Raw genomic sequence first — 14,876 nt, forward strand, 5'->3', positions numbered from 1 at the left:
TTGAATTCATGGCTCCAAGTTACTAAAAAGACCCAGCCCTGCCCAGGTTGGCATTATGCTCTACTAATGGCAGCTGAGTGTAATTTAATGTAGTCTACAGGAGGGTTCCAGGGCCTTTGTATAATATGAGAAGTGTGTGGAAAGATGACTGATCTCACTTCTTTTTGCTGCGCCGATCTTTTTCCACTGTTCCAGTCCCAAGTTTGGCCAAACCTAATGGGTCAGCTGATCCCAGGTCATCAGAGGGTGTGGAGGCTGAAAAGATAATATGTTAAAAATAACAATTACTTTCTTTTTTCTGCCTCACTGTGAATGATTCTCCTGCTGTCAACAGACAAATCTGTCATTTGGACAACACAAACGGCATTTTGAACGAGTAGCTGCCAATCTGTCCACATACCCAGCGAGGCAGATTCGCGTCCAGGTGCACCGATCCTTCCCTTCTCTTTTTTGCCAAAGAGACGACCAATGGATGACTTAATGCTTTTCTTTTTGCTGGCTTTGTGGAGGGAATCCTGGCTAGCTGTGGTGACACCGTCAGCAGAGAGACTGAACAAACAGAGAGAGGGAAAACAGGGTCAATGGTGGAATCAACACAGACGCTGAGTGCATTTCCGGCCCAAATAAACCGTTCATGAAGAGTTACCTGCGAAATTCACGGTGGTCGTCGAGGCCCGCCCCCGGGTGAGTGTGGGTCATCCGGTCCAGTCGCAGAGCTCGTGGAACAGGTGGAGGGGTGGAGTCGATCAGGGCGAGTGCTCGGCATTCTTCACCGTCTTTGCTATTCTGCAGGGTGGAAAGAATGCGATAGTTTCACACAGTGCAGCTTAGTTTGATTTTTAATTTGTTGGTTTATCGCTTTTCAACACAGCACCTGTCTGTCAGTCTCCCTGGCAGGTGAATGTGGCAGACGGGGGGTGGAATGTCCAGAGCTGGGTGGTGAAGGAGACGCTAACGTGGAGGAGGTGATGGAGGGAGTCATGTAGCCCCTGCCGACGCTGTCCCGTCCTCCCAGCGAGGAGGGAGGAAGAGGGGAGGCATCGAGGGCCACGCTGCTGACCCGACTCTCAATCTCCTCTGCCCTCAGCTCTGTGCTCTCCTTTTCTTCCTGGATCAGCCTGAAAGGGGAGAAGAGAGGGACTAAAATGCATCTGAAACTTTAAGACAAAGCAACTCTGCTATTTCATATGACAGGTGAATAGGATGGGGACGAGCATTTCCAAAAGTTTCAAAAAGGTTCCGGCACATTGTTGAACTTGCGAAAACAGTTCTTGATTACATTTCAGTGCTAGACCCTCATCAGCCCAAGGACATTCTTGTACCAATACATCAAAATAAATTGTGTAAATATATCTTCAGCCTGCTGAACGTCTAGCACCAAAAAAAGATAAATTGAAGTGTTTCTGCAAGATTTCTGGAACAAATCTCAGACATTACCCATTATCTAAAGAATAATCAGCAATGTTTGCAATATTTCATTAAATAGTTTGGCCCATATTAGTTTATGCATCATGTGCAGCCTTTCATGTGCAGTATGTAACATGCAATATTTCATATTTTCATTTCTCAGGTGTAACATTTCAGTTTCATTTACAACTTTTTGATCACATGTGCAGCATTTCACTCTCACCGTGAACAAATTCAATATATGCAATTTTTATTTTATTTTAATTTTTCCAGTTTGATATAATATTTGATTTCATTTTTTTTCATTTGCATGTGTGATATTACTTATTACCCCCATATTCCTGCCAGTGTGATAGATGGATTTTGATTAAGAAGCTGATGGTTTCAGAAATAAACAATAGAAATGGGGAATTCATCTATAAATTGAATGTCATGTAAGAAAAACGGAGTTATAAATACTCTTGAAAATTAAATGCAGTAAAAAAAATCGGATTTTGTAAATGAGGTTAAAGTAGTTGTTCAAAAAGGGCTGAAAAGACTTTAAAAACTCTATCAGTAAACTGAGAAGTTGTCAGGCTCTTTGATCCACTCATTCAGACTTGAGAATTAATGATCACGATTGATTGCTCATGCCTGCGGAAGCCGGAAGGGGGAGCTCTCGACCGAAGGGCTCCATTCGGACTGAAGCTGCCAGAGGAAGTATCATGTTCCCTTCTTGAGGTATGAATTGAATGTAGTTGTTTTTATGTATTTTGCTGATATGCTGAGTGAGTTGAGAGTGTTTTTGGTGCGTTATTCTGCGTTTTCAAGAGTTAAAGCTAATCAGCTAGCCAAAAGTGCATCCTCGCCGCGACCAGCATGTGTGCTCCGCGTGCACAGTAGCGGTATGTTGCTAGTGTTGATAAACAGGCAAACATGCTCAGTTTGAGGTTGTGTTTTAATGTGTTGTGCAAATTCATGTGTTATTGTGTATATTTCAGAAACAGGGCTATGTTATACAAAGTGCTGTTATTATTTTCCAGTCCTTTGTTTATATGTTACTAACTACCAATAGAACATATTTTGATAGAACTATCGAGTTACTAGGAAAAAGGGTCTATTTGTTGTTTGAACACTTATGTCGGGAAAATTACTGTTGGTACATATGTTTATAATTCAGGCCGTGAAACACCAGCATTACTTTTTACTGTTCCGTTCTGGCCTTACTCTAGCTCACTTTTACAGTAATGAATCACACTTGTATTTTGTTGATTTTACTTTTTGAGCACTGAATTTCTTATGCTATGTCGTTTGTGTTTTCTGAGCAGTATCTGGCACAAAAATGTACTTTCTGATAATTAAAGTTTTATCTTATTTCAATTTTTAAATACTGGCTGGCCCAAACAGTCTTAGAATCTCACATCTAAACTCTAAAGTACATAAAACATACTTAATCTCCTTGTTAATGGCCTCCAGTTGCTCCTGTAGCATGATGGCCAAAGTCTGTACATCTGTCTGTCCACTGGGAGACAGCAGCTCTGATCCAAACAGAGTCTCTCTGTCCTCCTCATCATCAGAGCAGCCTCCTTCCACACCGCCTTCATACCCAGGTCCCAGCATAGTGCTGCTGTCCCACTCTCCATACTGGAAAGGAAAGAAAGAATTGTGGAAAGACGCATGAAATGATCCCTATAACAAACGGTATGCACATCATCAGTATCAGCAGCTCTGCCTGAGATCAACACCTTGTTACTATCGTCTCTAGGAGGCCCCCACCGGCCGCGGTGTGCCCGCCTGACCACCACCCCGCTAGAGGAGCTGCCGTAGCCAGCTGGGAGTGAGCCGCTGCCCTGAGGGTACCGCAGCTCCGAGGCACTCCCTGGAAGAGATCTTCGAAAAAGGGTGGAGGGAAGTGAGCTCACGCTGCCCGCCCTATGGTGAGATCCAGAATTCATTTGTTACGCCACAGTACTTGAAAATGACAACGTTTATGTTTCCTGGGTGAGAGTGTAAAGTCACAGCATTATCACACAGACAGACAATGTACTAAAGAAGTTGCATCCATATGAGTAGAGCATGCATGTAGTATTTACATATTTGTCAGCCAGACAAATGACCTCCAGGTACACTTTAAATATTTACTTTAGAAAGCAGATTTTAGTGGAAGAATAAAATGGTTAAAGGGGAGTAAAAACAACTTTGGATCCAGAAGTGGGAAGTGCACAACTCATATCCCTTGGGAGGCTTTTGTTTTCATTCAGGCATTTATAAAATATAGGGTATAAGTACATTCCCATAAGGGTTGATTGGTGCAAACCTGGAATATGAAGAGCCTGGTCTGCCTCTCAGCTGATCCAGCTCCAGTTGGATTCGCTCCAGCTCAGCAAGGAGCTGCTCCTACAATGCACAGGAAGAAGACTATAATCTGCTCTTTTTTCTACAAAAAAATGTTAAAATCACATCTGCGACTTTTTAAACACAGAACAAAGATATAACATAGCGTAACAAATGAATACCTTGTTAGCTAGAAGATCGTCCTGGATTTTCTTCATATTGGAGAGTTCCTCAGAAAGAGCATTCTAGCAGTGCAGAGGGACAGGTACATATTTTAAAGCATCCTTGCTTATCAGCTCATAACAAACTTCCCCACCGATTAGTTTTCTCCTTACTTTCTCCTCCAGTGCTGCCATCCTCTCTTTGAGGTGCAGCTGAAGCCTCTCATTGGACTCAGACAGAAGCTTGTCCACTGTGTCTGAGAGACGTTTGTTGTGTTCATCATTCATCTTCTCCCTCTGCCTCGCCTAAAGTGAAGCCACAAGAGAGGAGCTCAGACTAAAGCAGTGGTTGAACAATGAACTATCTTTTTACAAAACATTATGATCATCCTGAAATTTCTTTAAAAAATAAGTTAAATTTCAACAGTATCATGCCTCAGTTGATCATTTACACATGTGCATTGCAACTGACAGATCACAGTTTATCTACAAAGGCACAAAACATTTAGTCACAGATATCTGGAACTGAACAATGTAGCATTTTGCTTTATGACCGAAACAACTTGTAAAGGTCTAGAAATTATTTAAAATTTACAGTTTTACAAATTTACAATTTACAGTTTATGTCTCCTCTAATTTTTTCACTTTGTAAAGTTGTCCCGCGGCCTGAAATGGACCATCTGGTGGCCCGATTTTGGCCCGCTGGCCGCATGTGTGACAGCCCTGGTAAAAATAATTGGAAGTAGATGAGCCGAGGTGGTGACATCATCGAATACGCTGGTATTCCAGTTGCACATACGATGCGTTCTTGGGAGTCCGTTCTTCCGAGTCTGTACTTGCCAAGAATGCAAGTATGGACTTGTGTACTTGGTATTGAGAAACAACCAGCGCCGTTTGAGTATTGTTGTGTGCCGCGAAAAACAGGCCGACGTTCATACAATAGTTCCACTAATTAGCTCCGTGTAGATGGACCTTTTCCTCCCAGTCGCTCACACTGTACCTACAACCCGGTCTCATGGGGATTCGTGAAACTGTCACGTAAATTTTTGTTTCGGTTTCGTGCGCACCAACACGATTTCGTCATGTTTTTCGTGCCGGTCACCACGAAATGTTTTTCGTGTTGCTCACAACGAAACCCGCTGTGGTAATCACATCTGAAAGTGGTTTATACCGGCGGATTCATGACGATCTAAGCTGTCCATCAGCGTATACTGCTTGTGTGATCGCGTTTGCGGCCGTCGGACATTCTTTAAATTCCTATGCAAATTGGTAAGTGTACCACCGGGTTATGGTTAGGGTTATGGTTAGGTTATGGTTAGGGACGATGTCATGCAAAATATAGTGTTGGATTCGCCACGGTTTTACATTAAAATATAATATACACATTCGTTTGAAATACGTTCTGAGTGGCACGAAAAGTCCGCCGTTTAAAATACATTGGTGTGCATTTCGTGGTGAGCGGCACGAAAAACATGATGAAATCGTGTTGGTGCGCACGAAACCGAAACAAAAATTTACGTGACAGTTTCACGAATCCTCGTGAGATCGGGCTGGTACCTATCATGCCTCAGCGCCTCCCCAGAGGGGCGGGCTCCACACTTTGAGAAACACTGGACTAGAATAAAAGCAGACAAAAACTTAAGCTTTGCTTGAAAATGAGGATGTAGCTGAATAATGAAATTTACCCTCTGCAGCTCTTGGTTCTTCTCCTCAAGTTGGGCTTCCATTTGCCGTAGTCGCTCCTCAAAGTTTCCATGACGCTCCTCTGCCTAATAACAGAGAATGTAGATGCTGCTGAAAGCCAGTTTCTGAAACATAAACTGACATTTTTTTTCAAAAGATTCGAATGATCAAATTATTTGATCAAAGGATAGCAGCTTTGACAGCATACAGTATTGGGTCATCCCATCTCCAATCATCACATTTTTAGAAGAATTTCTGCTCTGATTTGCTTGAAATATTTGCAGCATAAAATATGAATGCTTAAAGGATAGTTGTGAAATTTTCGATTGATATACCACCTACTTTACACTTTTCTAATCATTTTTTTAAAAATAAATTGCTCACCAACCTATTTTCCACAGTTGTTTGTACAAATTGAAATATGCGACAATGTTTGAATGACAACATCTCAGAATCAGAGATAAAGGCCTGAAATTATTAGAATATTATTACTTCTCATCATGATTCAGAATCTGTAATATTGGACAAGTAAACCCAAAGTCCCATCTTTGATAATATATGGCAGAAGTCAGCTCATGATGTTTTCTGAACAATATGTAGTTGCATATCAAAATAATGCAAAATCCAACACATAGAATACTTTAATTAGAAAATGCTTGGTCGTAAAAATGAAAAAAGTTATTTCTTGTTGAACTTTCAGAATAGATTGAGCAATAATGACAAGTTGTACCAATAAAGTATGGGTCAGTAGCCTGATCCAAATAGAACTGAGTTTGAGAGTTTTGTTTTGGCTCTCAAAGTATATCTAAGAAAATACAGAATATATAAATTGAGTATATCATGCACAAATTTCACTGATACCATTTTAAATATCCATATTTTACGATGAACAAACTTTCAAGCAAACCCTAGCTGGTCGAACAGACAGACCTGGATAATTAGAAATGTTTTAAACTTATCTACATTGTTAAACTCAGTAAAATAAATATAATCTGCACGTCTGATATTACTTTTAGCACTGGATCGAAGTTGTTAGCTATCTAGCTAAACAGATCCACTCTGTCTTTGCCTTGACTTGAAATACCTTGTTGAGAGCAGCCACTCTTTGGGCGAGCTGGGCCTCGATCTCAGGCAGCGTCTCGGCCCTCTGCAGAGTCTGCTGGAGCTTCTGCTTGGCCTCATCAAGACGCTCCTGTAGTTGTCTGTTCTTCTCTTCACTCTGGACACATAGACGGAGACACATTCTTATGAGCTCTGCGACTGCAAACCGGCACTGCAGATCCATTTTCATATTTGTATATGCCACGAAAACTCCATCAAACACAGCAGAGAGTCAGCGAATTCATAATAACCATAGCCGGATGCTGGATTGTTTGAGACAAACTTTACCTGTCTGTGCAGGGACTCTTTGCTTGCCAGTTCATTTTCCAGCTTGTCTTTGATATCGTGGAGAGAAGTCGCCTCCCTCTGGGCACTGAGGTACCTGCAGGCGGCACAAAGACACCGTTTAATGTAGGATTACTGCTGGAATGATAAATGTGGATATCTGTGATTCATTTATGTTATCTAGAACATAAGGAACAGAACAGTAATCTAAAAAAGGTTCACAAATTTTAAACAAATGGGTATTTTTTTCAAAGACACAGGCATTTTTTGGCCCAATGTGTTTTTAAAAAAAACACACTGAGGACGTCTTATACTTAGAAACTTTGGACTAACACATCCACAAACAGCTATATTCAGGCCTTCAAACAGCCCGGGCAGCTGGAGAGTTAACTTTTTCCTTATTTGCACACGGTTGAATTCTTAATAAGAATATAATGCAAATGTCATTATGTAAAACTACCTTAGCCTGCATAAAAAGGTGTCAGGACACCTTTGCAACATATTGCAGCCAACAGGTGAAACATATGGTCCGACTGCTATGTGCATTTCAGTTGATGTATGGGAAAAAAAATCCTCACTAAAGCTACAAATAGATATACAGGATTCAAAAAACATGAAGTTACCTCCGCTCTAGTGTTGTAATTCTTTCCTCCATGTCCTCTCTTTGGCAAAGAGCCTGAAGAAAACAGCGACGTATCATGAAATAAGATCAGCCAGAACTGTCACAATATACACAGCAGGTCTTATTACACAGTTATGTGGTCAAGTAAGAGAAATCTAAGAAGATGACAACAATTTAGTGCGCATAAGAAGTCAATTTTAATGCTGTAGAAGGTTAATTTATAATTTATTCTGCATTCATGTTAGATTTTCACATCCACAGTAACAGCAATCAGCAGAAATCCCCCTGATAAGGGTTTAATATATCTGAATGTCGCTGTCTTCACCCAGCAATATTAGACATTTTAGTGTGTGCATATGAGCGTTGTGTTCAAATATACACTTGGGCGCTGACAGAGCTCGGGGTCTTGGCCAGAAAGAGACAGATTGGCCCAACAGACCTCTTTCACTTCTCTTTGGAGCTTCTGATTGGCCTCCTCCGACTTCGTCACCTCCCTCCTGGCGGCCGCAAGCTGTTCCTCTATTTCCCCAACCTGACGTGACACCACAAAGGGACGAGAGATGACACAGATTGAACCTACGTGAGTCAGTGTTAAGTGCCACATCGCCGAGTGTAAATAGACATGGCAGTGAGTGACTACAAATGTCCGTCTGGTCAATGTAAGGCTCCTAGAAAACTACGCTGACATGGTGCAACGTGCTGACAAATCTAATACACAGAACGTGCCTCATTTTGTTTTCTTTTAATTTTATTTATCCTCTCATCAGATAGTCAGAGAATTATAAAGCAAAATATTTCTTTAAATTAGTCATCTTCATTATTACATGAGAATTTGTCACACACTCTACATCCATCATGGATGTATGACTTATTGCGTCTTACAGTTAAATGGCGTCTTACTTCCTACTATACAGAGGCTTTGTAAAGCAGCTGCAATAGTGAAACCAACCACAAGAGGGAAGAGGGTGACCGGCAGAAGCAACTCTGTCGTTCTCCTCATTCTTGGGTTACATTCTGTCAGTGGCCTGACACTGCTTTAAAGGCAGAGTTGATTATATAAACTAAATTAGGAAGCAGACTAGAAATGGGAATGCGCTTGCAAATAGTTTTTCCAGTTTTTTCACACTGGTGTGAGATGGGAAGGGTTCAATTGGAAAAATGTATTTCCATGAGTCAATTTAGCAAAGTCTGAATGAGAATGTGGTGACAGTTGTGAGGCTGTTTGTTAATGATTTTAAATTTGATCAAACCACACCAACGCGATCCTGTTGTAGCAGATGAGCTACATTTTTGAGTTTAGACTCTTTGTACATCACACATGAATCTATGATTTTTAAATGTCAATTGTTACTTAATCACAGACATCTTAACTATTAAGCAATTTAGTTTAACTTTCTGGACCCCCAAACCCACAGAATGGCATGTTGTTTTTTTTAATCACCAAAATGACAACATTTATCAATCAGAAACTGTAGAAACAGAAAGAATCATCAGGTTGTCTACTTTCCGACGGCCCTTGAACTAATCTTTTGTGTTGTTATCGAGAAACTTCACCAAATCTAAGTTTGAAGTCAAGACTTCTCATCAAAATCACTTTATTACACGTCTCATTTAAAAATGTTGCCAAAAACAAACTGGATACTTTAAACAGATTCTATAAATAACAAAAAAAAATCTATGCTCCTGGGTGAATTTATAGAGCCATGAGTGACTCAACTTTGACAAACAGTCATATGACATAAATTCAGGGAGTTTTGGGTTGAACTGCAGGTTGTGTTTTCAGTATGGAGATAACGTAAACATGCACTTGATTATATAATTGTATAATGTAGAGTCATTATATTTTGTAGTATTAGTTAAGATTTTGGGACACTTGGAAAATGTTGTACATATTTATTCCTGGTTATTTACATTTTTGTAAACTAAACAATAAAATAGCTTCTTTTCGTTATGATTTATGGCATTTAAAGTGTGTCATACCGCACAGAAAATATTTCAGAGTTTTCTTTACTTCTAGCCATAGTGGTGGTGTTTCTATAGCGGTGCAGGACTTTATATCGCAGGAAGAAATGCAGCTACAGTGAGTGAAAATGTGACGAGTGTGAAAAAACCCCAAAACATAAACTGCTCTGGGTTAGACCCTGAAACCGAATGCTGACTCCATAACATTCCTTTGGAGCTTTGAAACCATTCTCCACATCTCGTATTGTCGCTCATCATGACAGATAAAGGATCCCAAATGCTCACCTGCCGGCACATGAGGGCCAACCTCTCCCTCAGCTGGGAGAGTTCGGCTCTCTGTCGCTCTATTTCTCCTTCTCTTTGTCTTTCAAGCTCCCCATCCTCCAGGCCAGAGGAGGGACCGTTGGGTAGTCGCTGGAATGATGACAATATAGCAAAAAATGAGAGTGATGAAGAGAAACAATCAGTTAGAGCCAGTTAAGAGTGCAGCTAAATATGAATGAGCTGTAGATGAGTTAAAATCACACTGATGGGACCCAGTTTCTACTTTTCTACTGACTGTCTGGGCGCTAACACATACACAAAACAACTGGAACCAACATGCATAAAACCCTCCCTTACATCTTTCCCGCCGTCCACCCCTTGTTGACGTCTTTTAATTTGGTCTCTTAAAGAGATTACCTGCAAAGAGGGAGACAAAATGGGCAAACAGACAATCCCAATTAATAATTTCTTCACCATGAGCTGGGTAAAGTATGTTCAGATGTAGGAATTCTCTTGCATCAAACATTACCTCTTGAGAAGATGCGGCAAGTTGATCCTCTAACATGGACACCCTCTCGAGGGCCACACGGAGCCTCTCTCGAACCTGCAGAGTGAAGAAATAGAAATACAACATTCAACCAACAACTGAAGTTAAGATTTGAGATGCTAATTCTTGGCCTTCCTGATAAACTTTTCACAAAGAGTAAGAAAACAGTAAGAGCCCAAAGTGCTCACATCACAACAGAAGTTTACCAAAAAAGGTGCATCACGTGTTTCTGTGAACGGCGATGGATGTCATCACCCCATAGACTGTATATATGCAGTCTATGGATCGTCCTCATGAAAAAGTCAGTGAGGCTGATGGGATTTATTCACCTGAGCCTTTACTGATCAAACATAACAATATTCTAGTGCCAACTTAGGAATAAAACAGTTCTTTGCTAAGACTGAAAAATAGTAACGTCTAAAAAGAACATTTTAGTTGGTCAATCACATTTACAGTCTAATCTGAGCAAAAATAGCAGATCAAATAAACTGCCCCCATTGTAGTTTTCTTGGTTGTGATGATAAATGTGTACAGTTTTAAGTTGTAAAATGTATGTTTGTTTGCTTATAAGAAAGTGACAACTGCAGCTTGTGAGCTACAGTGATTGTAGTCTAACCTATACTTCCTTATATATATGATATGTTGGACAGCCAGTCCAAAATATCTGCCAAAAGGCCAGGTTTAAAGTTCTTTTCAGCCCAAATAAATTTTTATCATTATAAATGATATCATTATTTTTTCTTCATCACTTTGCATATTTTTAGGTATTTGTGTGCAGCAAGAAATCAGTTTTAAATACAATGCTAAAACAAGACTTTACATCCAACAATTACATGACAATGTTAGCATTAAAGGAGGAGTAGGCAATACTTTCTCTTATGTTTTTCTTGCGTCACTGGACGAAAAAATCTATATTAACATTTCAGTATGTTATACTTAAAGTGATCTGAAAGAAAACTAGGGTTCTGCACCTTGTCTTAACTCAGTTTTCAGGATTTAGAAAATCTAGATCATGATGGGAGACTCTAGCCAATTACAGGGCTTTTCAGACAAATCAGGCGAGTGAGTGCAACTGGCAACAAAGTCCACAGTGGTGAAAAGAATGTAGTGTTGCAATGGGATAAAGAGGGAAGTTTGGTTGAATCCTGTGTGACAAGTGAATCTTGATTTTAAACTTGACTGTTTTGTGCATTTAAATTCCATGCACGTTAGGCAAGGAGCTGCAGAGGAAGGGCTGAAATATCAAATAATAGCATATTTTACTTTATTTTTTGCCTTTTCTAGATTTATGCATCTTTGTGGAGACTAATGATTGGAAGTCTAAAACACATTTTAGCTCCGTTTTTGGTCTCCACCAGTTAATGAATGGAATATCATTCTCTTTGGCTGCTGAATTCCTTTGCAACCTTGATCACTTAGCTGATCATTTTGTATGCTGTTTGATTTTTGGTCAGCAAGCACACAGTCTTTTTGTTCAGTTTTCTGAGTTGCCTGCTGCAAAGTAACACTGACAAAAGGGGGAAGTGAAGTCAGAAAACCCTCAAAAATTGGCTAAAGCTAGCATAAGTAGTCATGTGATCCATTGTTAGTGCAGAAATTATATTTTTAGCTGAGTTTTTTTGGGGCCTACCTTCTCATCCAGGGCCTTGTGGTGCTCAAACAGGGATTTGAGAGCCTTGAGGACTTCCACCTCACTGGAGACCCCTGCTGGGGACTGGGCTTGTCTCTTCACTACCGTCATCCTCAAACTGCGCTCATGGCGAGACACAAGACACTCCAGGTGTTCCAGCAACAACTGTAGGGTCAGATGAGGGGGAAGAAGATACAGAGGTGACAGAAAAATGCAATGGGTGAACAGAGAGATGGAAGAAAGGCAACTCGAAGGACAGTGATGCAAAAGATGAGGAGGAAGGAAAGAATAAGTCAGAAACCAAGAGTGCAGGAAAGGGGAATGGATAGAAAACAGACAGAGAGAGGCCTCAGAGAAGAGGCAGAGGAGTAAAGGGTTTTAAGAGTGACAGGGGGACGATATTGGGTGGTGAGAAATGTCCCGAGAAGCAAAAAGGGACAAAGAGTGAGTGGGAGAGATAAGGGAGGCAGATACAGACATTGAAAAAGAGGAGAGAATGGAGAGTGCAGATGAGAAAAAAGGAAGAAGAGGAGAAAAAAGCAGAAGCAAAATGAAACAGTGTCACACCCACACAACCACAATGGGTGAGGAAGATAACACAGAGGCTGTTACAGTGCTAATAAGCAAAATGGCCGCTAAACATCTTACACGTGTGTTGTTTCTCTCCGCCTTGAGCTCAGCAATCTCCTCCTCCCTCTCGAGAAGCTGCTCCCGGCAAACGTTCAGCTCTTTAGTCAACACAGCAAACTCCTGTGGAACACACAAGCTGCGTTCAGGGCGTGAAAACAAACTGTCTGAATGTATGGTTTTTTTAAAAGTGGTCTCTGCACAGCCTGATGGGTTGCAATGAGAGTTTAAAGGAACAAATAACTCGGGCTTGGCATTAAAAAAAATAAATAAATCGAGTGACTCTGGAAATGAAATACAATTGGCTGCACTGAGTGTACACACACGCACACAAAATGCTAAAAATAAGCCCAACCAAAGGCGTCCAGAAAACACTTTGTGAAACACCTGAGACCAGGAATGTAGGAGGCCCTACATGATGTAAACCTACATAATAATCATGTAAATCACTGACACAGTTTCCACCAGCACTCTCTCTTGCTCATCCTCCTCTGTGAACTCGCATTCACGGACGGATTACATCACACTGTTACACAATGGCTCAGCACTGGAATGCACAAGAGAGACCCCAAAAACACAGCATCGATATGTCATTTACAACACCGCTGGGAGTACGTTTTGCAACTCCTGCACGACGCTGCAAACAGGAGAGCGTGCCTTACATGGTTTGCTTCAGAAAATAACACGCAGTGAGCAAAAACTCGTAGAATCCATGGTCAATGATTTCTTTATGTCTCCATAAAACACATCCGAGGCTTCAGCCCGGAGGCAATTGCTGTTTATGAGAATGACAATAACGTGCAGATGTTTATGGTCAGGATTACCTGCTTTATGATTCAAAAACAGTCAAAAGTAGACACATGAAATGGGCCTGCGTTTGCAAAAGGGGAAAGCGAGGAAGAGCCAGAGAGAGATCTCTACAGATGGTGACACAGTGGGTTCACTGGCTCTTGGCCTTATGGGATTGTTTCTTGTTTGGATAGGGGTCAGCTTCTCAGTTGGCTTCCCTTGTCCCCTTGTCGTTTCTTTTCTATTTCATCTCACTCTATCATTGCAGGCTAAGATCTGCATTCATTTTGATGAATCTGCAGTCCTGCTCCACAATGTACATGCCAACTGAGTTATGCAAACAGAAAATACACCTCATGTGCAATGTTTTGAAAGTTATGTACACAAATAATTACTCATACAGCCATATACTAACATAGCGCAAAATTCTCCAGCATAATGATAGAGCTGTTTACAGCTGTAACTAATGATTGTTGACTAATCTGTCAATAATTCTTTGAGAAACTATTTGTCTACTCATAATTTTGTAACCCTAAAAAGGTATCTTCAAGTCATTGTTTTTGTCAGATTAATAAGACCGAAACGGAGATCACTATATAAGAAATGCAGAAAATCACATAAGTTAGAAGCCAGAAAAGGGGAGTCTGTGCCATTTTTGCTCAAACAAATATGAAAATATTCAGTAAATTCCCAAAATAGTGCAGATTAATATATTCCCTGTTTATCAATAAATATTATGGCAGTGCGAGTACTTGTGGTTAAGAGGCTGTTTTGGCATTATCTTGTAATTTGTGTCATATTTTGGCGGAAATGGAAGAGAAAATCATTTAAAGTCTATGTAAAGGAAATTTGACGATTTGTTTCTAAACATATTCACATTTCAGAAAATCGCTGCACATAAAAGACTGCATTATACGCTAGTCAGTTGTGGAGTTTCATGATTTTTGTGTTCGAGACTTTTTGGGGAGGCCAGAAATCACAGCTCGATGATGTACTAGAGCCACAATCTGCATGACGTCTTCTCCTCATACTATAAAGTTATATAAACTAGATTACAGTTGCATCAGTGATTCTTATGCTTGATCGCAATTTCCTACAACCTCCAGTTTGGTAGCTTGCTTTGCTGTCGTCCAGAAAATGCATCTGCCTGGATGCCGGAGTTCACATAACAGCTCAGTTTCCTTATTTAAATTTCCTAAAAATGATGAAATGAAGATAAGAGGGGTTGATTTTATGAAGAGCCACAGTGATGGAGAGTCACCACCAGCACAGATCTGTGCATTTTTAGAAAGTTTCAGACAACAGAGATTCATAGATAGTCTACTATGGTGATTGGGGATAAACCGACTATTTCCCTCCTTGGCCTTCATCGTCCCATTTTATTCATATCCAGTGCAAACGGTGGTAGTGCATGCCCAACAGTGGATGTAAGTAGCCACGTGTGCTTAGTTTATTACAGTTGGTAACTTAGTGAACGACTGCAAA

General features: G+C 40.5%; 1 protein-coding gene across 4 annotated transcripts in view; it reads right to left on the reverse strand.

The window, feature by feature from the left end:
• LOC110969878 (liprin-alpha-3-like) overlaps nt 1-14,876 on the reverse strand; it is a 34,682-nt gene that overhangs the window by 10,102 nt on the left and 9,704 nt on the right. For 2 of the 4 annotated variants that reach the window (XM_022220062.2, XM_022220081.2), the window contains exons 3-21: nt 12,624-12,725; nt 11,976-12,140; nt 10,328-10,402; nt 10,156-10,215; nt 9,820-9,948; nt 8,012-8,104; nt 7,574-7,626; nt 6,954-7,047; nt 6,649-6,783; nt 5,567-5,650; nt 4,056-4,187; nt 3,903-3,965; nt 3,704-3,783; nt 3,132-3,318; nt 2,837-3,030; nt 875-1,118; nt 647-786; nt 401-549; nt 159-255 (exon numbers count right to left, since the gene is read on the reverse strand). In XM_022220062.2, the coding sequence (XP_022075754.1) occupies nt 159-255; nt 401-549; nt 647-786; nt 875-1,118; nt 2,837-3,030; nt 3,132-3,318; nt 3,704-3,783; nt 3,903-3,965; nt 4,056-4,187; nt 5,567-5,650; nt 6,649-6,783; nt 6,954-7,047; nt 7,574-7,626; nt 8,012-8,104; nt 9,820-9,948; nt 10,156-10,215; nt 10,328-10,402; nt 11,976-12,140; nt 12,624-12,725 (2,276 nt within the window). The remainder of the gene's footprint in view (nt 1-158; nt 256-400; nt 550-646; nt 787-874; nt 1,119-2,836; nt 3,031-3,131; nt 3,319-3,703; nt 3,784-3,902; nt 3,966-4,055; nt 4,188-5,566; nt 5,651-6,648; nt 6,784-6,953; nt 7,048-7,573; nt 7,627-8,011; nt 8,105-9,819; nt 9,949-10,155; nt 10,216-10,327; nt 10,403-11,975; nt 12,141-12,623; nt 12,726-14,876) is intronic. The other 2 variants (XM_022220068.2, XM_022220073.2) reach the window with 2 other exon arrangements.

Source organism: Acanthochromis polyacanthus, chromosome 19, assembly GCF_021347895.1.
Source record: "Acanthochromis polyacanthus isolate Apoly-LR-REF ecotype Palm Island chromosome 19, KAUST_Apoly_ChrSc, whole genome shotgun sequence".
Lineage (NCBI taxonomy): Eukaryota > Metazoa > Chordata > Actinopteri > Pomacentridae > Acanthochromis > Acanthochromis polyacanthus.